The sequence below is a fragment of the Solanum tuberosum genome, unplaced genomic scaffold (genome assembly GCF_000226075.1).
Source record: "Solanum tuberosum cultivar DM 1-3 516 R44 unplaced genomic scaffold, SolTub_3.0 scf00129, whole genome shotgun sequence".
Taxonomy (NCBI): Eukaryota; Viridiplantae; Streptophyta; class Magnoliopsida; order Solanales; family Solanaceae; genus Solanum; species Solanum tuberosum.
In genome coordinates, this window is record NW_006239057.1 from 645213 (window position 1) to 668600 (window position 23388).

At 33.4% G+C, this 23388-nt stretch overlaps 3 protein-coding genes across 4 annotated transcripts; 1 reads left to right on the top strand and 2 right to left on the bottom strand.

Annotated features, from left to right (window-relative positions):
• Positions 1 to 2963: 2963 nt before the first annotated feature.
• Positions 2964 to 4036, bottom strand: LOC102603406 (probable calcium-binding protein CML36). Its single transcript, XM_006351221.2, has one exon. It carries the CDS (start codon positions 3886 to 3888, stop codon positions 3253 to 3255), a length of 636 nt encoding a protein of 211 aa, XP_006351283.1. The 5' UTR covers positions 3889 to 4036; the 3' UTR covers positions 2964 to 3252.
• Positions 4037 to 9032: 4996 nt separating this feature from the next.
• On the bottom strand, positions 9033 to 13564 carry LOC102603740 (triacylglycerol lipase SDP1). The gene is made up of 3 exons (XM_006351222.2): positions 11443 to 13564; positions 10447 to 10590; positions 9033 to 10275 (listed from the first exon to the last, which is right to left on the bottom strand). The coding sequence occupies exons 1-3, from the start codon at positions 12871 to 12873 to the stop codon at positions 9265 to 9267; spliced, it is 2586 nt and encodes an 861-aa protein (XP_006351284.1). The 5' UTR covers positions 12874 to 13564; the 3' UTR covers positions 9033 to 9264.
• Positions 13565 to 17005: 3441 nt separating this feature from the next.
• LOC102586168 (uncharacterized) lies at positions 17006 to 20631 on the top strand. Of its 2 annotated transcripts, XR_001473919.1 has the most exons (3): positions 17006 to 18494; positions 18583 to 20230; positions 20430 to 20631. XR_001473919.1 is itself a non-coding variant. In XM_015310423.1 (2 exons), exons 1-2 carry the CDS (start codon positions 17159 to 17161, stop codon positions 20160 to 20162), a joined length of 2916 nt encoding a protein of 971 aa, XP_015165909.1. In that variant the 5' UTR covers positions 17006 to 17158; the 3' UTR covers positions 20163 to 20631. The 2 variants fall into 2 exon arrangements, 1 of the variants encoding a protein (XP_015165909.1); XM_015310423.1 differs by having other exon boundaries at positions 18583 to 20631.
• Positions 20632 to 23388: the final 2757 nt, after the last annotated feature.

Below are 23388 nucleotides of genomic sequence, written 5' to 3' on the forward strand. Positions count from 1 at the left end.
AATTAAAAAAAGGATCTAAAATGTTTATTAGCTAAATTAAAATAACTATTAAAAATTAGTATGGCCATCTAATTGACAGTTAATTTTTTTAATATATATACTCCCTCTGTCCCAATTTATATGACTTACTTTCCTTTTTAGTCAGTCCCAAAAAGAATGACACATTTCTATTTTAAGTAACAATTTTCCTATAAAATATCTTTTTTACCCTTAATGAAATGATTTACAACCACACAAATTTCTATCATTCATTTTGGACCACAAGTTTTAAAAGTCTTTCCATTTTTCTTAAAGTTTGTGCCAAATCAAAGTACATCATATAAAATGGGACGGAGGGAGTATATAATAACTTTGTCTGTTTAATAATATTTTTTAGCACATATATATATATATATATATATATAATATGAAGAATGATTTTAAATCTTTTTTTTTGCTGATTATATTGAAATATTATTATAGAGGATCTGTTTGTATTAATTAGGTTTAACTAATTTAAAACTTGTTACTCCTAGCAAGAGAGGAGCTCTTTTGATTGGGTACTGATTTTAAGAAATAAATAGGAGATTTTTGAATCTTATAATATTAAATTAATTGTGTTTCTGATCTCAAACTTGTCACGTCACATAACATATTGAAATTGAAAAACTTATACTCGATTTAATATAAGAACTATTTATTTTTTGAGCTAGACCAAAAAAAAAAAGAGCAAGACATCTAAAGTGAGAGTATCAAATAAGTATTATATACTTGAATTCACTTTCATTTTCACTCTATAAATATCCAGAATTCAACAATTTGATTATAAATTTACGCATAAACTGTCAAACAAATATAAGTTTCATTATCTAACAGTATGGCGTGCTGATCACATCGAGAAAAGAACCTATTTTTTGCCTTTTATGACCTAACGTTTGACATTTTAATCAATTATTGAACCTAATCACTATAATTTGTTGCATTAGTTTTTTCCTTATATCCTAATTTTTTTTTTCTTGTTTCTCATTCGGTGTTGCATTAGAGCTCCAATTAAATTTGGATCACGCACAACATAGTCCACAAACCCATGTTGATTCCTTATATCTTAGTTAATCATAGAGTAAGTATAATTATTATTTTTTATCCTTAGAGAAATTATTAGTCAACTCTTTCTTTGGATCCTTTTATTACCAAAAAAATATATAACACATATTAAAAGTGAAAGCAAGTAGATTTTTTTTAGGGCTAACGGACGGTTGGATGATGATGTTGATAGTGAGAGATGGGGTCCAACGAAAAAAAAAGAACTTTCTATAATTATTGAAGTTAAGGGGTGAGGGGGTAAAGATGACAAATATAGAATCAAATTATTGTTTATTTCATGATATTTATCAATAAGAAAGATAATTGAATCATCAAAGTATGAATGATGTGACGATACTATGTAAGACTCCTCACATATTAATAAGACTAGTTCAAAATTTAGATGAATATAAACCTGATTCATCTCACAAACTGAGATCGATGTTATGAACACTAAAGCAAGAAGCGAATAAGCGTGCTGACTTTTTAGCAAATGAAGGATACAAACATAGAGAAGATATCGTAATCCAAGAAGCTCCGCCCAAGAAAATGGAGTTTTTTTCTTTGAGGATTCAAGTCATGTTGCTTTTGACATACACACATAGACACAATCTTAATTAATTATAACTCAATGATAATGTAATAGATTTGATCCTTAAAAGTATGTTTTGCTAGAACTAAGAAAACAAATGAATTATTGAAGTCATAATGGAATATTGCATCAGTCTTGAGTTAGTAATTGGTTTGCATTAAGAGTTTGGTTAGAATCCAATTACTAAACCATAATTAAATTAATAGATCCTCGTGCTTAATTAATCATGCTTTAAACATAATAATATGAGATAATATTATAATTTAAGAATAATTTTTTTAAAAATCAGTATAATTTTACGAATCAAATATGAGAAGACCTATCTTAATGGAACGGAGAAACTGATTCCATAAACCCTCGACTCGAAATGAAGAAATATTTAGAAAATGACACAATAGAAATGCTTTATACCAAAATTCCACTAGACTTTTGGTGGATGTACTTAATTGTTTTATCATTCTTCGAGTTTTTTTCACTCTTACAATAAGGTCTATGTTTAAGATGAAGAAATATTATCAATTTCACTCATAAGGTAGTAATAATAATAAGTAAATTTATGTGATATGTGCTAATGGAGAACTAACTTGCTATATAGAATAAAATGCAATACTAATTATTAGTCTTTATATACACAATCAATTAGTATAATTTAGTTCAATCATTTCCACAAATGATTTTGGCATTATATAAAACAAAAAATGAATGAAACAATATTATGCTCGACTATATAGCACATGTTGAACTTACCTATTATTGAAAAATTAACATCATTTATCACTTGGAGACATGTGAACCTAACGGGCTTATCGAGTATGAACATAACAGACTATTGTTTCGAGGGAGAGAAGAATTTATGATTTAATTTTTTAGAAAACTATCAAACAAACAATTTCAACGGAATCTTTTCGATGGAGAGAAGAATTTATGATTTAATTTTTTAGAAAATTATCAAACAAACAATTTCAACGGAATCTTTCAATTTTATTCAATGTATTTCTCTTATCCATAGAGTAAAGTTCAAGTAAATTTCACTAATTTGGTGAAAAAAGCAATTTAATTTGAAATTATAAAGTACTTATATTAGATCCTTCACTATAAGTAATTTTACTCCCTTTCGTGATAAGTGCAAATTAAAATAGGAAAAATATAGTATTTGTTTTAATGATCCCTTGTTCCATATGCTTATAGCTCCATAAAATTACAAGACAAATATCAATAACAATAACAAATTCAATATAATTCTATACATGATATTTGAAAAAAAAAGATATTGTATACAAATGAAACTATTTTCGATAGATTCTCAATTGAACAATAAAATTATTTTCGATAGATTCTCCACGGAACATAAAACTTAAAATTACACATGTTTGAAATTGATATGTATAATAAGCCAATTCCATTTCGGTTTCAGGGGTAAAAAAGGGAGGAATTTGTTCTCACATGTATTTACGAGATTATAATAACTTTGGTACAACCTCCAAAATAGATCATTCCTAGCCGTTGATTAGATCCTAATTAAATCCCCACCCTTAAAATAAACACACTTTTCACCGAAATCCAAAAAAAAGGAGAATCAAACGATCACCAATTACTTATCAACATCTCTGCTGCTGTTCCATCATAACACAAAAGTCCTCAAAGCATACAAACCCATCACCATTTTTATCCACACCTCTTATCATACGCCGGCACTCCTCTAACGTGCACCGCGAATCTCCGATCTGTCTAAACACGCTAAACAGCTCATCCGCCGTGATCTTCCCGTCGTGATCGGCGTCGAAGAAATCAAAAGCATCTCTCAGCTCGGAATCACACGCCGGCGGTCCAAACGCAGAGCTAATAGCTCCGAATTCCTGTAAACTAATACATCCATCTCCGTTTACATCAACTTCTTCAAGCAACAACATGAGTTCCTCTTTACTCGGCGGTTCAGTTCCGACTCTGCTTAAAATCGCTTCCAGCTCTTCCTTCCTTATCTTACCATCACCGTCAGTGTCCATCATGTGAAACGCATGGATTAGCTCAGCGTAACCTACTTCCGCAGCGGAGATTTCGTTGGGTAAGACGCTGGTTGGAGTGGATGATCCGGTGGGTTTACTAAACCCGCGATGGGGATGGGGATGAGAATCGGAATCGGAGGAGGATCCGAAGGATGAGGTTTGAGATCTGGAAATGGATCGAGTTTTTTTGTAGTTGAAGAGCTTTTTGGGGAAGTTTTTGAGGAGCTTCATTGTTATGGAGGATGAGAAAGTGAAATGGAGAATGAAGAAGAAGAGATGAGTGTAAGGAGAGAGAGGAAGAAGATGGAGGTTAAATGGGAGGAAGCCATGGTGAATTTCCAGGAAGCTTCGTAGTGAGAGAAATTGATTTGAAGAGAGAAAGAGAGAAGAGTATATATACTGTATATTTGGTATATTTGTTCGTAACTATAGTATTTTTTTCTTTTTTACGAATTCGAATTTAATCGGGCTTACGGATATCGGACAAAATAAAGAAAAATGTAGTATGAGCTGATCGGATTGCAATATACTCCTACCTACTTGTTTGATATTCAATATTTGTATTCAAGTGCAGAGTTATAGACTCAATCTACTTATTCGGTATTTGAGTCAAGTGCTTGTTCGATATTCGATATTTGTATTCAACTGCAAAGTTACAACTTATAAACTCAATCTACTTGTTTGATATTTGATATTTGATTCAAGTGCGGAGTTACAGACTCATATCGTCATACCGGGTTAATTGAATTACTCTTTTTGTTTCAATTTATGTGACACTTTTCGTTTTTCGAGTCAAACAGTTCAAATTTAATCAGAATTTACGCATGGAATCTTCAATTTTTTTGAAATGAAATTTATATATTTGTAAACTACGTAAAAAGTACTATAAGTGACAATAATTGATAATTTAAAATGTTTAAAAAATTTCCGATTAAAGATAAATTTGTTTGACACGGAGGAAGTACATTTTTGTAAAAACTACACTATAGAAACAACGAAAAAAGACCTAAAAATACTCTTCATTAATCTTTTTAGGCAGAAAATACCGTGATATTAACCTTTTTAACTCTAGATTTATAAATTTCAATTTTCATTTTTGTCGAATCTTATATTAAGTCAAAATATATTTCTTATGATTTTATACGTATTATAACATTATGTGATTACAAAAACTTTACATTAAAAGATATATTAAAAAGTTTTAAAGTTAAATAGTCATAAGCATAGAAATATCTTATTTTTTTAAACAGATTAATTAGAAAATAGAATCACATAAATACTATTATATAGATAGAAAATCAAGTTAATATGGTACGTGTACTATTAAACTCAATGATAATATAATTCAAAAAAAATCGTAAGATTTATTGTATCAAAACGGACAATACGAAAGTCACTTTCATTATTTAAATTTGTGGGGCTTTAATTTAATCTCTAACTACTAGAAGTATTCTGCATTCAAAGAGTCAAAATTATCTCTTTCAGAATGTGTTTGTGAGGTCGATGGAGGTTACGTGTTTAGCATAATTATAAATTATAATATAATGTTTTATCTTTCAAATAATGTAGAGAAAAGAAAAAAGATTATTGGACGAAAATTAAAGAACATAAAAGTTTTTTGTGAAAAAATAATGTAAAAGGAAAGGCAAATCAACCTATATATCGATTTTGATATAAATATCAAGTGCAAGTAAAGATTTAAGTCCTGAAAGTGTGAAATCGTCACTTGATGCTTACTTCAAGATAAGCTTTCTATATAGTACATCCTGTGGTTTGGTCCTACTCGGGACCTTACGTGGTCGCGATTGGAATGCTTTGTGAATTAGAATAACCAGAGAGGGAATCAACTGAAGTAGTGATATAAAGTTGTTTTCGTATGGTTTATAGATTACATATACGAGTTGTGGGCATTTACGTTTACATCAAGGTATAAGTTGCTTATATAACATTCCTTAGATATATACAATGTTTTTTCAAATTTTATGTGATTACAAAATGCTTTATACATCAAACTGATTTATCATTAGTAAGATTAAGTAAATTCGCGTTGCAACATGTGATGGGTTAGCAGATATTAACGATAACATGGCAAATATAGGTTACACGATTTAATTAATTTGGTAGGTATTTATGATTGATAATCATTTAGTAAATGATTGGACATTAGTTAGTTTTAATTAGGTACATTAATTATATAAGAGAATCATCTTATGTATATATTCTAACTATGATTTCCTATTTATTCATTGCACCAAAACTTGGTGTTGGAATTTGGATTCACATTAGTTAGTATAATAAATTTGCTGCATATATAGATCATGATCACCAAAATTGTTGGTAAGAATTGATATTGCAAGTCTATCGAATCTCAGTATATTACTTATTATATTAATATATATATATATATATAAAAGTTGAATCTATCCCACTTGGGGCTACACTTACCCTAAGATACAATAATTTTCGTACTCAAGTTCATTTGAATTTACGATCTTAAATATCAACATAAGATTTAGACAACTTTAGTTTTGTGAAAAAGACAAGTGGTGGGGGCATAGGATGTCCGTCTAGGCCGCCTAATTCAGTTGTTCATCCAAAAAACTTCAACGAAGTAAGTTGAGAATCACGAGATTTTGAGTTCAAATTGTTTTGATAGACAAAGTAATTCAAACCTCTGTCTATTAAAACTAAGTCGATTACTGGTGATCGAGAAGTGACAAATATCTCGTAAAATTAATTAAAATGCGTTTAAAGAAAAAGGATAAGTCATGAGTGGTGTTATGGGAGCATGCTTCTGCAATTTTGGAATTAAAGCTTAAAAATTATGTACCTTTTGGCTTTTATATTGGCACGCCAAGTTAGATTACCATATTATTTTACTAGCAAAAAGTCACATTCTAGTCGGACTCTCTCTCAGTACGATAGTAGAATATATAGCCTCGATGAATACACTACCTATCTCTAAGGAAATGTATGTGATGTTTATAACGGACGGTGAGTTGATTACAAGTGTACAGAAAGATCTAGATCGATCGACATACAATTGACAATTATTGAAGAAAACGATACACTATAACACCTTTACGCGAATTTCACATTAGAATAAAAAAAAACTGATTCTTTTTTTATAAAATTATAATATAAATTCATATGATATACGTGTTTTTTAGGTCGATAATAACATAACCCTAGAAATAAACTTGTGGTATAGAGTTGGATGGTGACAAGTCACCCATTAAAGCCTTAAAGAGTAGGTCCTCTTTGGTCTCAAAAGAATATACATATATAAAAACACTTTAATTCAATTCTTTTATATTAATAAAAATGAATTTTCATATTAACTTTTTCATTTTGACAAATCAAGATAGATTTTTAATTTGATTGATCGATATGAATCGATTGGACTTTGTTAAAAGCAATATTTATAGATTATTAATCTGTCTCATTTGATCTTCACTTGTCTAAATACAGTTAATAACACTAACTGACAGCCCATTCTTTTTTTTTTAATTTTCCACCCGGTGTTTGGAGCCTACATTGAAGCTTCGACTATATCCGAATCGCGCTCTGCAGGGCCCATTCGAGGGTGGCGCTCCCAACAGGATACTGACCGCCCATTCAAACCTCTTTTAATTAGACTTTATGGCCTAACAGTCAACATGCAATTGCTTTTGGACCACAAAAATTAAAATTGTAATAATACCGATTATATTAGTAATAATATATTTATTGTAATTTTATAAGTCTAAAAAAGAATGGCTATTTTGAGAGGTAAAGAAGTTGTTTCCAACAGAAGCTTTCGATAGATTTACAATAATGTTACAACAACAATAACATATGTATCCAATATCCCTATCTTGAAAAATAGAGAGATTGTTTCTGAGTTTCGATAAATTCTCGACAAAATTACAATATTGCTAACAACAATATCTTCATTTCTCACAAGTTAGGATTATTTGTATGTGAAAATATGATCTTCCTACCCCTCGAGGGAAGGTACTTCCTTTTTGGGCCGGTTTTAAGCGATGTGAAATTCAAACTCCCGATATAATGGTTCATAACCACGTGCTTTAATTTAATCCTTTGAACTATATGTTCGGGTTAAGAATCTTTACTCTCCCCAACCATTTCAGGTTAAGAAAATGTAAAAGCGGGTGTGATGTAAAAAAAATCTCAAAAAACAAAAAACAAAAAACTGGAACTATTGGCTCTAAAAAACTAATCAACAGTACTTTCTATTTCCTTCATCTTAATTTACATAAATTCATTCAAAAAAAAATGTCATTTTTATATAATTAGAAATAACTAAGCTTTTAAAAATCTTATTTTATTGTTAATGAAATGATTTTTAGTCACACAAATATCTAAGATTCGTGTTAAACCATAAATTTTAAAAATCTTCTATTTTTCGTTTAATTTTATATCAAGTCACATAAATTACGATGAAACAAGTACTCTATTAAATATGCTATCAAGCTATACAGTATTATGACAAGTAAAGTGGAACCTTATACTATCAGAATTTAAGGCATATTTAAAGACATGACAACTGGAAAACCTCCTGGCCAGGACTCAAAAGACTTGTCAAACATAGTCTTATTAATTTCTTCATTGACAACACACTTCAGTGGCAGACAATTTGCACATGCAACTCTTCCAAATGCAGAAACACTGGCAACTGTTTTGCCAAAACAAAAGTTATAAAGACAGATTCGGAATTTAGACGTTGTTAATTAGTAGTTATATTCTACTATAACAATATTTTTATTTATATGATATAATTTGATTAATCTGAGGTGACATATATATGTGTTGGCCCTCACTCAAGTACCCTCAAGATGTCATCAATAAACACAATCGCAAAGAAATATAATCAACTGTTTTAATTTTCTACATTATTGTATATAAGCAATAATAACACATATTGAACCAATTATTAATTATTAATCCTTGATATTTATGAATATAACACATAACATAGAGATTATGGGTTAATATCCACTTCTCATGCCAGAATGGTATTTCCTATCGATCCATGCATTCTTCATAGTATACCTGAACTCCATGAGTTGAATCCACAACACTCAAATCGAAATTTTGTGTTTTCGCGTCGAGAATTATTTATAGAAAAAATGATGTCATAGGGGGTTTCTTACTTCCCAAGCAGATCGTCCTACATCTATATATAAATGTTTGATTGAATCTTTGTTTCATGATTGAATACACAAGAAAAGCACTATTCACATTGTTGATTAATCGTTCTGACTTAGAACGAATAGTTCATTATCTAATGAATCTTTTCGTTCTAATACTCTTATGAGTAACTCGAAAAATATAAAGGAAAGAGAGGAGAAGTAAGCAAAAATAACATAGAATTATCAAAGTTCTAAATTTTCATTGAGAACTAAAAGTACTATGAACTAGTAAATTAAAAGAGTGATGATCAGTACACTAAACAATTATTACACATAAAATTAGTACCTCTTCTATTTACAAATACCAATTCTGAGTGTGTTAGCTCTGACTATATAATCCATTGAGTAATATAAAAGAATTTGAGTGTCCTGTTCTGTGAAGAATAATCAAAGCTAAACGAACCTCGTTTTCTCAATGATCGATAACTTGCTTGTCGATAACTTGTTTATCTTCACCATCATCAATGGTTGAACGATTTTCACTAGAGTGAACGGAATCAACTTCATTTATCTTACCACTTTCTTGCTCAACGTAGTCCTCACCATCCTCAGATACTGAGCTAATATCCATCTCCTTTTCTGGACTGTCAAGTTGCATGCACTCAGCAACTGTGTCCTGCACAGAACTGTTATTTTCTGAATCGAGGCTTTTATTCGATGGGGTTAAGTCTCCTTTTCTTACCACGTTGAAGACAATACCGTTGTTAGTCCTTTCAGGCTGTAGAAGGTCACCTTCACCTACCATAATGCTTGAACTACTCGCGGGGACTCTAATACTGAAATCTCTTTGATCAAATTCGGTGTCTGAAGTTCTATCTGGTGTTGTTACCCTTGGGCTTGGGGAGAACAGGTCCCTACCAGCCATCTGAGGAACGAGATTGTTGAGGTCAATAGTCAATCCTTTGTTCAATCGTGAACCAAGTTCCAAGTTCTGGACAAAGTCGATAAACTTATCAGCAGATGTTGTCCTCATCAGAGGACCACCAGATCTTGTCCAAGAGTTAAGGTCCACATTTTCGGGCTCACTGTCACTGCCATCATGCGTGCTACGATGTGTTCGCCAATTTCGGGTGGCATGTGCCCCTGAACCACTGCCTCCTTGATGATGTGAAGCAGCAACATCCGCAAGAAAGTCTTCAAGGGAGCCTGTTGAATTCTCTCGTGCAATGCAGTTCCAAGAAGGAATTCTTCTGGAAGCATTAAATCTGACAGTGCTTGACAAGCCGTGAGAAGCAGCAGCTGCTCTCTCGGCACTCCTTTTCAGTCTACGCATGTGATTCAGAATAGCAACACACTCATCAAGTGCAAGCTCAATTCCACAGTTTGCTTTCATGGCCGAGAGTTTTTCCCAAGTGCACCTTCTTCCTTGATTTGCTGCCTTTTGCAGCTCCAGAGTAGAAGGGTTCTGTATGATTTTCGAGTACTGTATCATAAACAAAAATTGGAGAAAAGATCAGTTGTCAAGCCAACCTGCAGTTCTTTATCGTAGACTTATTTTGAAAATTAAGACAATTTCGTATAAACTTGACATGATTTGACGAAACAACACTTTTTTCTTATTTGCAAAAAGAGAAATTGCTCGTAGTGGACATACCTGAGCTAGAGTGGCTGGCATCACAACAGTTACGTCACCCTCCCAATCTTGAGCAAAAAGTTTTGCTATTCCTCCCAAGGGAAAACCAAGTTCTAACACCTGATGGCATCTGTGCTTCACCTCCATTTCAGCAAGCTGGGCAAGCTGCACGGCCAAATACTTTATGTTACAATGGTTCTGCTTAAATCTCAGTCTCAACAAAAGATAACAACAACGCTAGGAGCATGCAAGGATATGAGCCATGAAGTAGCAATTCTTAGTTACGAGTTAACAACCACCAACAAGGTCTATATAGAGCCTACACATTTGGATGTCTAAACCATAGAACTAAAACCGAGTATACCTTGTGAAGATGTGATCAGTTGATCCAATGGAATAAAGGCAATTTGGTTGGCTAGATTTATATTATATTCAAGATTATTCTATAGGTTTGACAGACTCATTCCGTTACTCTAGCACCTAAAGGATAGCAGAAGAATATCAACAAGTGAATCTTGCTTTGATTATATATTTCAAAATCACTTTGAGCTGCAAACTGCTCATTAATTTTCCAACAAAAGATTGTTGCTCAGAAACTGATCACCAGTGCCTTACAAGAACCCTATCTCTACAAAGGAGAAAATCCCATAGAGATGTTCACACTGCTACTTGGCAGTGCATGTTAACTACAAAAATTATTCTGCATATGATTCCTTCAAGTCAGTCCCTTCAGTGACTTCGGTTGAACTAAAGAGCTTATTTTAAATGTTCAAACAAGTGAAGATTCTTGAATAAGTTAAAGGAGGGAATCAAATAGCTCCTTATCACCATATGGTTGAAGTCTATGGTATACACATCTACCTATAGATACAGAATAGTTACTTGAAAACTAACTCAAGATACACAAATACATGTACTAGAGTTAGATTAAGCATCAGCAGTGAACATTGACATCAACTGAAAGCAAAGAAACCAAGACCATCCATAATAAAGAAAATAAAAATCCATAGAACATACCTTGGCAGCAAAGTTGCCTCCATAAGCTCTTACAAACTCCTTGATCCTCAGTAAAGGAGCGATATGCGGATTCGCCTGGCTCACAATGAAGTGATTGACATTGAAGAGCTCCTTTAGCTGCATCATTGGCAAATCTACCTCCAAGCTACCATCCCTCCATCGACGAGAAGATGCATCAGAAGCGTCATCAGGTCCCAAATGAAATGGTGGGTGATATGGAACAAGATCTCCACTTCTATCCTTTGCCATCAGTTCTTGAGCTTCGAAGAGACCAGGGAAGGCACAAGAAGCAGTCACAGCACTCCATATAACAATATGAGGTGAAGTCAAGTAATTCAAGCATCTAGGAGGTTCATGTTTCCTGGGGGAGCAAACGGTAATCCCCAGAACTCTACCAGTCATGTCATAGGCTTCTTGGAAAGTAAGATTATTCGTGAGATTGCGTAAAAGCACCTGCAGCTGTCTGATCTCATGTACAGCACCCTGGGTCATGACCCTCCTGAAAATAGTAAAAATTCCACCCAACTGATCGAAAAATTGCAAGGAGTGCCAGGGGTCTTCGAAAAAACTCTGGAGCTCAGGCCAAGATCGAGTCGCAACTATGGAGCACATAATCGATCCGACACTTGAACCAGCAATTATCCGTGGCAGAAGCTTGTGTTCTACAAGCGTTTTCACCACACCAACATGGAAAGCTCCTAGAGAGGCACCTCCACTTAAAAGCAAAGCCGTCCTACCAAAGGCATGTCTTGTTTCATGCATGAAAGCAAGCTTCTCTTCCAACAGAAGCTCCTCTGAATCAGAGTCGCATACCATTTTCAACTGAGTTGAAACCTCATCAATATATTCCTTAATAAGTTTAGGCACATGAAGCCTTCCCTTGTGAAGTTCTGAATTGCACATATTACCAAGATTCCTTACAAGGTCAGCTCTCATACAGAAAATGATATCTCTTAGAGAACCCTCTTGCCTACGATGTCGAAGCTCTTGAAGTTTATTTCGAACTAATTCTTCATCATAAAGATCTGCCTCATTCAATTTAGGTGTCTCTTTATCCAACATCTTAGCAGCATGAGCCCACTCCTCATAAGTCAAGGCAGATCTCATCATATTCCTCCAAAACTTCCTCCTATAAGCCATCTCAGCCTTAACTTTTACATTAGTATACCGCCTCAACAAGAAGGCGAGAAGCGTTACTAATGCCAATATCCCTTGTGGATTTCGAGGGTGCAACCACGAAATCAAAGGTGTCACGTAGTACGAAAATCCATTCTTAAACTTGTACAAGTAATACACCAAGAAATGAAACAAACGATGCCTCAACTGCGTAATCGACTTGCAAAACAAGACTCTAAAGGCAATTGTTCGACCCAATATCGTAGAAGGTCCAATAGCAAAGAAGTCAATAGTAGCCTCATTACTTATATCCATCTCAAATGGACAAAGGAACTGGTTCCTATAGGTTGCTCAGCAAAATGTTAAGACAACCAATACACAAATACCTAATAATCTAAAGGCTCTAAACTTATACCAATTGAACAAGATTAGCACAACAAAGGTTATTCACAAGATTCAAAGGAATCAGATTGAACCAGAAATTAACAAATCTAAGTTAAAGTTCAAGAATAGAACTACTAGATCAAAGAAAATACCTCAAATTTAGGAAAGTCAAAGAGATAAATTCCCAATCTTTTCCTGTTTCAACATTTCCCTCTGTACAAAATCTTGTCAATTCAGCTCAAACACCAACAAGAACTTGACAAAAGAGCCAAAACCCACCACACCCAGAAATCAAGATTCAATTTTTATGCAACCCCACAAACCAAAATCAAAAGGGGTTCTAGGAATCAACAAAAAAAACTAAAATTTCTCAAAAAAAAAAACAGAAAAAGGAAAAAACTCAAGAACAGGCTAATGCTTCTTTCTAAAAAAATACAGAGAAAATGTGAAAAATAATAAATTTAATAGCACTGCAATTTGGCACAGATTGGATTTAATAGAATCATATAGGGATTCGAAAAAGGAAAAAAAGTCAGAAATTTAGATCAGATAACGATTTGGGTATATGGTTAAAAAACTGACGTATGATATGTATCAGCTAAGGAAGTATGGATAGACATGATTGAATATTATTATTACTAAAATCCAATTCAATTCAATTCTATAAATATAAATAAAATATTGTTCAACAATTTTCTTATTCTGCAGAAATCTGTAAATCGTTTTAATTTATTTTTTTTAAAGTTTGAATTTGTCCTTTTCTCCTTTCTCAATATGAAAATCGTTTTGATTTTGTAAGAGAAAGGAGAAAAGGGCAAATTGTGTTCAAGATATGAGGTTGTTGCTTGCAAGTAATTATATGAGTTAAATTTGGAGGTTGGTGAAGTTCTTTTTTTTTTTTCAATTTTCATTTGGTGTTTGATATTTAGATTAGAATTCGCCTAATCGAAATTTGTGTAGGGTAGGGCAAATTCAAGGGTGGTGCATTTTGTCAAGGACTCGAAATTGAGATACATGATTAAAGAAGGAGCCGTCTAATATAATGCATCGTATTTTTTAGTGGTGAGATTATTTTTAGGTTGATGGTAATTAGGTATGTATTTATGGTTCGATTTGATTTGATTTGATTTCTAATAAAAATCAAAATTAAATTAGTATAATAATTGTAGTTATTTTGGCTTGGTCATGGATAATTGTGTCATGTTGTTTATATTAAGAAAAATTATATCAACATAATTGAAGATAAAATAGTCAAAACAAACTCTTTTAATTATTTTTTTAGAGAGTAAAACAGAAACACGATGATAATTTGAGATGATGAAGTATGATATAAGACACGTGCATTAAAAAAATATTTAAAAGTTTGGATCATTTTGATTAAGAGGAAAGTGACACTTAAGATTAAGACTAATCGTGTATTCCTTTTCTTTACTATTTTAAGCTCTTTGTAAATTGTAAAACACAAGTAATTAATGAGTAATAATACTCAAATATTTATTTTGTTGTGTGTACATATTGAGAAAATGACATTTGGAATACCTTTCAAGTAAATCAATTTAGAATTAGTGTTACAACTTTTTTATGATCTTATTTGTTGCGTGTGTAATGTGTTCATAGTACTATAATTAATATTCTTGTCTACTTGAAAATGTTTAGTTTTTATGAAGCTCCTAACAAATAGATTTTAGCAAAACTATTTAGTTTTCAACAACTAATAGTAATAGTTTTCAAATATCCTTCTTGTCATATGCATACATATGTAGTTGTGATACATATATACGTACGTATATTCACTGACAGTTTACATATTTGAAATACGTTTGACATACATTGACATGCAAGGCATACTCACAAACATATATAGGAATGTATCTTACGCAAAAAATACACAGTATTATATCACTTGTGTGTCATATGTATTCCACTATATGTATAATGATACGCGTGATATTATAAAATGACTTATACAAAAGATACATACACAGAACACATCGTGTGTATAAGTCAATGTATATGTATTGTACAATAATATATGTGTGATACACCCCAACATATATACAACTATTCCACCACCACCAAAGAAGAAGAAGCTGAAGTCAATGACACTAACGAGAAAGAAGAAGAGAGACAGAAAGTGAAAATCTTAATTGCTCAGTCGGTTGATTTTTTGAAATTGCATTTTGTTGGTGAAAATTTGATTTCCCACCTTGTAACCGCTGACCCCAATTAAAAGATAGATGGAGAGAATTGGGAAGAATGGAAGGGATTAGGTTTATCAAATTAAAATCTAAAATTAAGGGATTGCTATGTTTTGTAAACTAATGTTATGTTAGATAATAAATTAAAAATATTGCTAAAAAGGATAATCAAGGAACTTTTAATCAATTAGAATTTAGATCACATAATTTTCCCTTTTATGAATGACCCCATCTTTTAGCCCAATATATATAGGAATCATAGACACAATCAATTCTAATTAAACATTAAGTTGGAGAGATTAGGCCCAAAGCATTCACCAATATAGGCGCATAACCCACAAATCACAATTAATCAAAAGCTAAATAATATCTTTCTTTGTTAAAATTTAAAATTTATAAGTTTGAAAATAGAATTATAAATTTTAGATAAATAGAAAAATGTGATTTTTAATAGCAAGTTATTGATGAGTTGACCCAACTCTGCATCACTTAGATTAAACATATCTATCGAGAGGTTAATCATATAGCGATGCACTAGCACACCTTAACAAGCAACTAACTCTTTTTAACGAACTCTAATTTTAGACACCGTTATATTACCCCTCCCTCCAAATTGTGTATTTATTTACTTTACTCTAAATAAGGACTTTTTTATATATCCCAATTTTCTTGAATAAATTAAAGTTATTTTCTAATAGAAAAAAAAAAACCAATACTCTATTTTACGTCGGTGCCGACTTTAGTGATCTTCCAACTAGAATTCCCAAAATACCCTTCAACTATTTATGATAATTTGAATCTTTTGAACTGTTAGATCATCTTTATTTGAATTTTCAAGTTTGTTAATTTCAAAATTTTGTTTTAATAAGGTTTATCTATAGATACATTTTTAGAATGATTTGATTGGATAATTTTTAAATGGTGTGTATTACTTAAACTTATATACTATATGTTGAATTTCTTAGTTAATTCGAGTTTTCATTTTTTTATATTTTGAGTTTGATCTCCCCCCGCCTCCCCGGTCACTAGTAAGAATTGACAAATCAATCTAATAAAATTTAACGGAAAAGAAAGTATCATTTTGTTGAGAAATAAAAGTTCATGCTTGATTGTTAAGATTTGAAGTGTTTGCAATAACATGTCCAATGTAATTTTATAAATAGAATTTAGAGGTGAAGGAGTGTACGCAGATCTTATTAGTAACGACTAAATTTGTTTATGTGAATAAAGAAATAAAGGACCAATCACTTTGAACCAATATCTATATTTGCAATCTATTGTCATTTTTGTCAGCCATAAACTTAAAATAAACACACTAACAAGATAACCTAACTTTAATTTCTTGACAACTAGTCAACTACCTTATAATAATAATATAAATTAGGGAATATAATCACTACCATTCATGTAATATTAAATGAAAAAAATCTCAACTCCAACACAGCAGAAAAAACATTTCAACTACCTTCCAGAAAACAATTAACTAGTAAAAAAGACACTTAAAATAAAATAAAATAAAGAAACCTTATTTCATTTATTTTTAAAAAAAAAGTCAAATCTTGAATAGACAAATAGCATTGAATGAACACTACCTTGACCACCAAGAGATGTACACCAGAGTCTCGAGTTTGAGTTATGAGAATAAAGGACCTGCTAGAAGTTGGAAGCGAGCCATTTTGTCCCCTTAATGGACCCACCTAACACAAATTCGGATTTGTTAGGCCAGTGAATTTCGCGTACCGGATGCTTTAACAAAAAAAGTACTATCTCAAAACTTGACATCTTGAAGGGACAAGACACCATTAAGAAACCAAACAAACTTAGGTTCTTTCCTTGCCTTTTTCATTGCTCAATCAACAAAAAATCCCAAAACAAGAGAAACCAACAAGTCCAATTTCAAAAGCCATCACCAAGAAGATTTTAAGAAACCAAAAATAGACTAATAAAGATAGAATTTTGTGCACTTTCTTTCTTATCAAAGAAGGAAAAAAAGATCATTTTTTTTCATTTTTTGCAAAATGATAACAAATTTTGGCAACACAAAGTCATCTTGGAGAAGATCAAAATCAAGAATCAAGCAATTATCTCCCTCTGATTATGCAACAACCCCTCAACATCCATCTTCACTTGAAGTATCCGAATTGTACACTCATTGTATGAAGGTAACAAGTTGTTCTGAAGGGAAACAAAGTCATATTCAGGCAAGTCCTCATAGTCCATCTAGTAGGAAATCGTCGAGTACTTTATCTAGTAGTTCTAAGTCAACTTGTTCATCCACTCTCAAGGATTCAAAGTTCCCTCAACAAGTGGAACTTCATCCTGGACTAAATGAATCAGACAGAGTTTCAAAAGTGAAAGTTTGTTCATACCATCATTGTTCACTCAATAAACGCTCTAATGATCCGTCTCCCCCAATAAAACGCGTATATAGAAGGAGAAGACTGTTGAAACCACAGAAAAGCATTAGACTAGAAAGTGAGTCCACTAATGCAGATCACTTTTCTATTGAGGATAGCAACCTTATACAAGATGTTGGAGTTTTCGGAGTAAATGAGCCTATTGATCAGTATGCTGATCTTATTGAGATTGTGTTTGGTGAAACTTCATTTCCAGAGAGAAGTTATCAAGAGACGATCGATATAATGAGGAAATATTCCACACAAGAGCAGGATACACTGATTAGTTCTGATGTAGAATCAAATTATCAGAGTGTAACAACATCAGTTTTTTGCAATATAGAGGACAGAGAAGCTGATTTCTGTCATACGGTTCTGATAAAGCCGGTTGACAATGTTGTCACCACAGGTGAGGAGGATGAAGATATCATAAGAGAATTGTCTAAGAATGAACCATCGTTGACATATGATCTCGTTGAAGCAAAATGTAGCACTGAGTTTTCTTCTGCTTCAGCTAGCAAAGATACAATGAAACTCGTAGACAATTTGCAAGAGACAGATGACAAAGCTAATCCAACTGAAGATGTTGATCCCAACGCCTCGTCCAAGAAGTTGCACGTAGTCCAGTTTTCGAAAGAGAAGCATAGGAGCATGTGGAGCCTGATTCATAGACATATGATTTCGGATGAATCTACAGAATTGGACAGCAAAGTTACCCGTGGAGCTGAAGAAGATAATCACAAGGATAGTGGCAACAAGTCTTGTGCAGCAGAAAGTTCTGATTCATTTTTGAGTTGTTCCGAAAGAGAGTCAATGACTGCAAATCAGGATGCAAATAACCAAGAGACTGAAGCGCGTAAGCTTTTAGCAGTCAAGCTAGTACGAGAAGCAATCGAGAGAATTCTTCTTCCAGAAGTTCAAGACCAGTCATCAGATAATCAATCAGCAACAAGTGAAGGTAAGACACAAATACTTCTACTGTTCTACATGTGATTGTTTACTATCCTCTCCGTATATATTAAATTTTCTGTGAATTATTGATATAGGTACTCACTATACAACAGTGTGTACCGAAGAAAACTCCAATGAGTCAGACACAAAGAGAGAACAATGTGATAAGGCATTTGAGTCAGATGAGGGAAATGTTACCAGAGATAACACTGGAAGCCCTGAGAAACAGGAAAATGAAGAACGAGTCACGAACAAAGCTGAGAAGAAAGCACCAACACACTGGAGCAATCTTAAAAAATGGATTATTCTCCAACGATTCGTCAAAGAATTGGAGAAGTTGAGAAAATTCAACCCAAGGAAGCCGCGGTATCTGCAGCTGGAGCCTGATCCTGAGGCAGAAAAGGTTAATCTGAAACATCAGATAGAGGATGAGAGGAAAAGTGCAGAAGAATGGATGCTTGACTATGCTCTACAAAAGGCGATAAGTCAGCTTGCTCCGACTCAGAAAAGAAAAGTAGGATTACTTGTAACAGCTTTCGAAAATGTGGTTCCTCCCCAAGGCAGTAATATCCAGGTTACATTTCCTAAATTGAAAACTAGAAATGAAGACAATTTGCAGACTGCAGGCAAGGGAAATGCATTAGTCTCCAATGCAGATAATGTTCGTGCACACATAAATGCAGAAGATGACTGGCCGATGTTAAGAAATGATGATACTCAAAAGGCCATTGTCCTCTGCAAGAAGCTGGATGAAGTAGCAAGCACTTCGAGTGACAAGGGATCGGCTGCAATAGAGGAGTTTGGTGATTCAAATGATGATTCTCTAAGAGGAACATCTTCTACTATCTCAAACTTAGGCAACGATGGTGATAAACCACATGAAAATAATATGAATCTCTCTGAATGTGAGGCCACAGTGAACAAACAGAAGCACATCAGCATGTGGCATTTGATATCACAGCACATTCTTTCAGATGTTGTATCAAAAATAGGGAATGAACAACTCAATGAGGTAAACAACAACAAAACACTAGCTGAAATGAATTCGGACAACTCTCTTCACGATTTCTCTGAAGAAAAGGATGACATAGGCCACAATGGGAGAAGTTTCAGCAGAAATGATGCTGTCAATCTCATAAGAGAAGCAGTTAGTCAGATCCTAACAACACCGACTCAAGATGATTCATCCAATACACAGAGTGTCACTAGTAACATTGTTCAAGATGAACAGCCACCAAAAACTGATCATACAGATGGCGGAGAGCAAAATAGTACAAAGTCACTCTACGAAAGCTTGAAACATGGTGACGGTCAATTAGAAACAAAGGAACTTGCTGGTAATAATACTATCACCGAGAGTAAATTTGAGCCACCAAAGTCTAAGAACTGGAGCAAGCTGAAGAAAATGATCCTCCTTAAGAGATCAATAAAGGTATTGGCAAGAGCTCGAAAAGTCAATCCACAACCCCCTCAACTTTTGCCCCCTACACCTGATCAAGAACAAGAAAAAGTGGATTTGAGGAACCAAATGACAAATGAGAAGAACAAAGCTGAACAATGGATGCTCGATAATGCAGTGCAGAACATGGTCAGTAAGCTAACTCCAGCACGAAAAACAAGAGTGGCGATGCTTGTGGAAGCTTTCGAATCAGTTGTTCCACTCCCAGAAGTATGAATTCAATTGGAGTGGACTAAACTTAGTCAAGAAAATTCCTTGAGAACCTTTTTACGCGAATTATGAAGGTAAGCAAATTAACTACCTACACTTCCTAGAAATAGCTAAAGGTAGTTAACTCAAAAAAAAAAAACCTTAGAATGAACTAAAATAGAGGATCTGTTTTGCTTTCCCTTTTCATTCTGTTCCTTGAATAAGAGCTTGGAGGGGTAACTTTTGAGGGATCGAAACGAGCTTATGCACTCGTTTGATACTTTTACTCCACAGCAAGGACGCGGACAAGAGTTTGCACCTATCATTAGAGGTTAACTGAGGATGAAAGGACTGTTTTTCTATCATGATACGTGATCAAAAGATCGACTATTGGACAGGTAAATAAAAAGTAATTTCGGAAGCTTGATCATTGCTTCAGCACATAAATAATAAAACAACCATATGATTTTTGTTTTTGGATTTATGAATGAAAGAAACTTTGGCTCATGAGTATATGATGATCAATGAAAATGTTATCTGATGTACATTTCCTACCTGTTTATATTCAGCTTATTAATTCATCATCAAATAGAACAAGCTAAATGTAGAATGATCATACTAACTATATTTTGGATTGTTACAACAAAGTTCAATTTTGTTGAGTACTCATATATGACAGTTATTATATTAAGGTTCCGAAAATCGTAGGCCTTGACCCTGGTACACTAAGCATCTCGTGTTTAGGCAAGATTCGGAAAGAGCCACATCCCTGACGACATATCATAGATTGACTTGATTCTATATTTTCTCCACAGGTAGAAAAACTGTATGAAAATCTAAGTAAAATATAGGTATCTTTCTCCCACATCGTTTATGAATAGAGGCTTTTGTGACTTCATAAATGAGAAACAAGACAGATACAATTGCCGAGCCTTGTAACGTGGGCTTGTGACCTGAGTGGGGGCAACAATGTGGTGGAATGTTGGGTTGTTCTTGATGGCTGGACTTCGAAGGGCTAATGTTCTGGCCTGCCCTATCCAAGCACAGAGTTGGGTTAAGTGGTCTATACGAAAGTATAGGCTGCTTGGCCTTTAGAGTGGGGCGGACTGCGTGAGGCTGGTTTCACAGAGCAACGAATAGTCTCCGCTCTGTGCAGTGGAAGGATAACGGGCTAGTGCTCTCTGAGTTCAACAAAAACCTGATGGGCTACTTAATTAAACCACCATTTTTTTTTCCCGAAATATGATTCATTTAATATGTATGAGTTATTAATTTGGAATTCAATAACATAGAAGGGCTAGAATCTCGAAATTATAAGATTCAAATCTTGGATCTGCCTATGTTGAAAATATTTATATCAAATCATGTGAACTTACTTTAACAAGGTGAAAATATGTGTTCATTGACTATGATTAAATGCTTGAAATTTGTAATAAATTTACATATAGCACCTTTTGTGATCTCTTTTGTTCTATAATTTTGGTCAATTCAAATTGATTCAAGGCTCTTTTGCTCTATAATCAATCTCTTTAGCTACATGAAGATTTGGGTCTGTCGAAAAACTAACACTCTTTCTAACGTTACTATCGTAAGAAGGGAAGTCCTCCATTAAAGAAAGCAGTCAAGTGATGAAATCGAGAAATAGAATAGTTTTGCACTTTCTTATAGCACTTTCTGTATAAAATCTATAAACGTCTAATGAAATAATGTCATAGATCTAGACTTGACTTTCAATTTTTAAAGTTTTATTATACACCATAAAATAAAGGTAAAGTTAGGTACACATTGTGTCATTTTCTCCCACATCGTTTTTGAACAATGACTTATTTGGGTTTATATTTTAGATGACAAGACTCAACATCGCCGAGCCTTGTAACGTGGGCTTGTAACCTAAGTTGGGGCAACAATGTGGTGGAATGTTAGACTGATCTTGAAGGCTGGGCTTGGCAGGCTAATCTCTGGCTTGCCCTATCCAAGCATGGAGTTGGGCCAAGTGGTCTATACGAAAGTATAGGTTGCTTTGCCTTTAGAGTGGGGCGGACTGCGTGAGGCTGGTTTCACAGAGCAACGAATAGTCTCCGCTCTGTGTAGTGGAAGGAAAACGGGCCGGTGCTTTCCAAGTTCAATAAACACCTGATGGGCTGTCTAATTAAACCACCACTTTTTGTCTATCTTCAGCCCTTTCTACTCTATCCAATGCAATTTCATTGTTGCTCAACTCTCAAGTAAATGCAAATGATTTATTTTGGGCAAATGCTTGTGTAGAATTGATGTATAATAATAGGTGGATTTAAGATTATAAATTTCACATTTTAAAGAGAATTTTCCAATATTATATATAGGAGTTATCTAAATGTGTAAAGAGATATTTTATACTGATCATGTATATTTGAATTATTACATGAAATGAATGATAAAATCATCAAAGGGCTGTGGTGCAATGGATGATGTTGCTCCTTAATCAAAGGTCTCGTGTTCGAGTCTTAGTTATGGAAAAATCCTTGGTAGGGAACGCTTCCCTCCAAATGAGGTCATGTGGCACGAATTAATCGAGCTTCAATGTGAATACAAAATAGCAAATCAAATAGTCTTAGCATAAAAAGGTGTCATATAATGTATGGATCAACAATTTCCACATGAATTATTCCATACAATGATACAAGTCGAATATATGGTTGATAATGATTTAGGCCTATGTATGTGTGTTTTCATTGACTATTTTGTGGTGATAAGTGGTTGGAACTTTCATATTGTGGCCAACTTTTCACGTTACTAGTACATATTTTATTCCACTTATCTCTTCTAATAAAAGCATGCAATAATGCAAATGAAATAATGGAGTAAATTAATCAGCTATAGTTAATTGACCACATACATTGAATTGCTGCCCTTTCAAAATTGTTGTTCTTCTTTTAATTATTTAGATGTAATTACTGTTTAACGAGCTATTAGAATAAGACTAAAAACTTTACTTGTATAATTATGGTTAACTAAGATGGTTTGTGCTGTGAAGAGGAGATGTACATGTATTTCGATAAGTAGGTGTGAAAGATCGGCTATGATGGATCTAAGGAGAGGTAGAGATAGACCAAAAATATATTAGGAAAAAGTGATTAGACGGCAGGATATGATACATCTTTAGTTTACAAATGATATGACTCTAGATAAAAAGTTATACAAATCAAGAATTAGGTAGAAGTTTAGCAGGTAGTAATTGAGTGTTGTGTCGCTTTTCTGTGGAAGTTTAGCAGAT

What these genes read in the sequence shown, in the direction of transcription:
- LOC102586168 (XM_015310423.1), top strand. Translation starts at nt 17,159, where the DNA reads ATGATAACAAATTTTGGCAACACAAAGTCATCTTGGAGAAGATCAAAA. An exon ending in TCAATCAGCAACAAGTGAAG is followed by an intron (nt 18,495 to 18,582) that starts GTAAGACACAAA and finishes TTATTGATATAG; the next exon opens with GTACTCACTATACAACAGTG.
- LOC102603740 (XM_006351222.2), bottom strand. Translation starts at nt 12,873, where the DNA reads ATGGATATAAGTAATGAGGCTACTATTGACTTCTTTGCTATTGGACCT. An exon ending in GAGGCAACTTTGCTGCCAAG is followed by an intron (nt 10,591 to 11,442) that starts GTATGTTCTATG and finishes TTGGCCGTGCAG; the next exon opens with CTTGCCCAGCTTGCTGAAAT. An exon ending in TGCCAGCCACTCTAGCTCAG is followed by an intron (nt 10,276 to 10,446) that starts GTATGTCCACTA and finishes TTTATGATACAG; the next exon opens with TACTCGAAAATCATACAGAA.
- LOC102603406 (XM_006351221.2), bottom strand. Translation starts at nt 3,888, where the DNA reads ATGAAGCTCCTCAAAAACTTCCCCAAAAAGCTCTTCAACTACAAAAAA.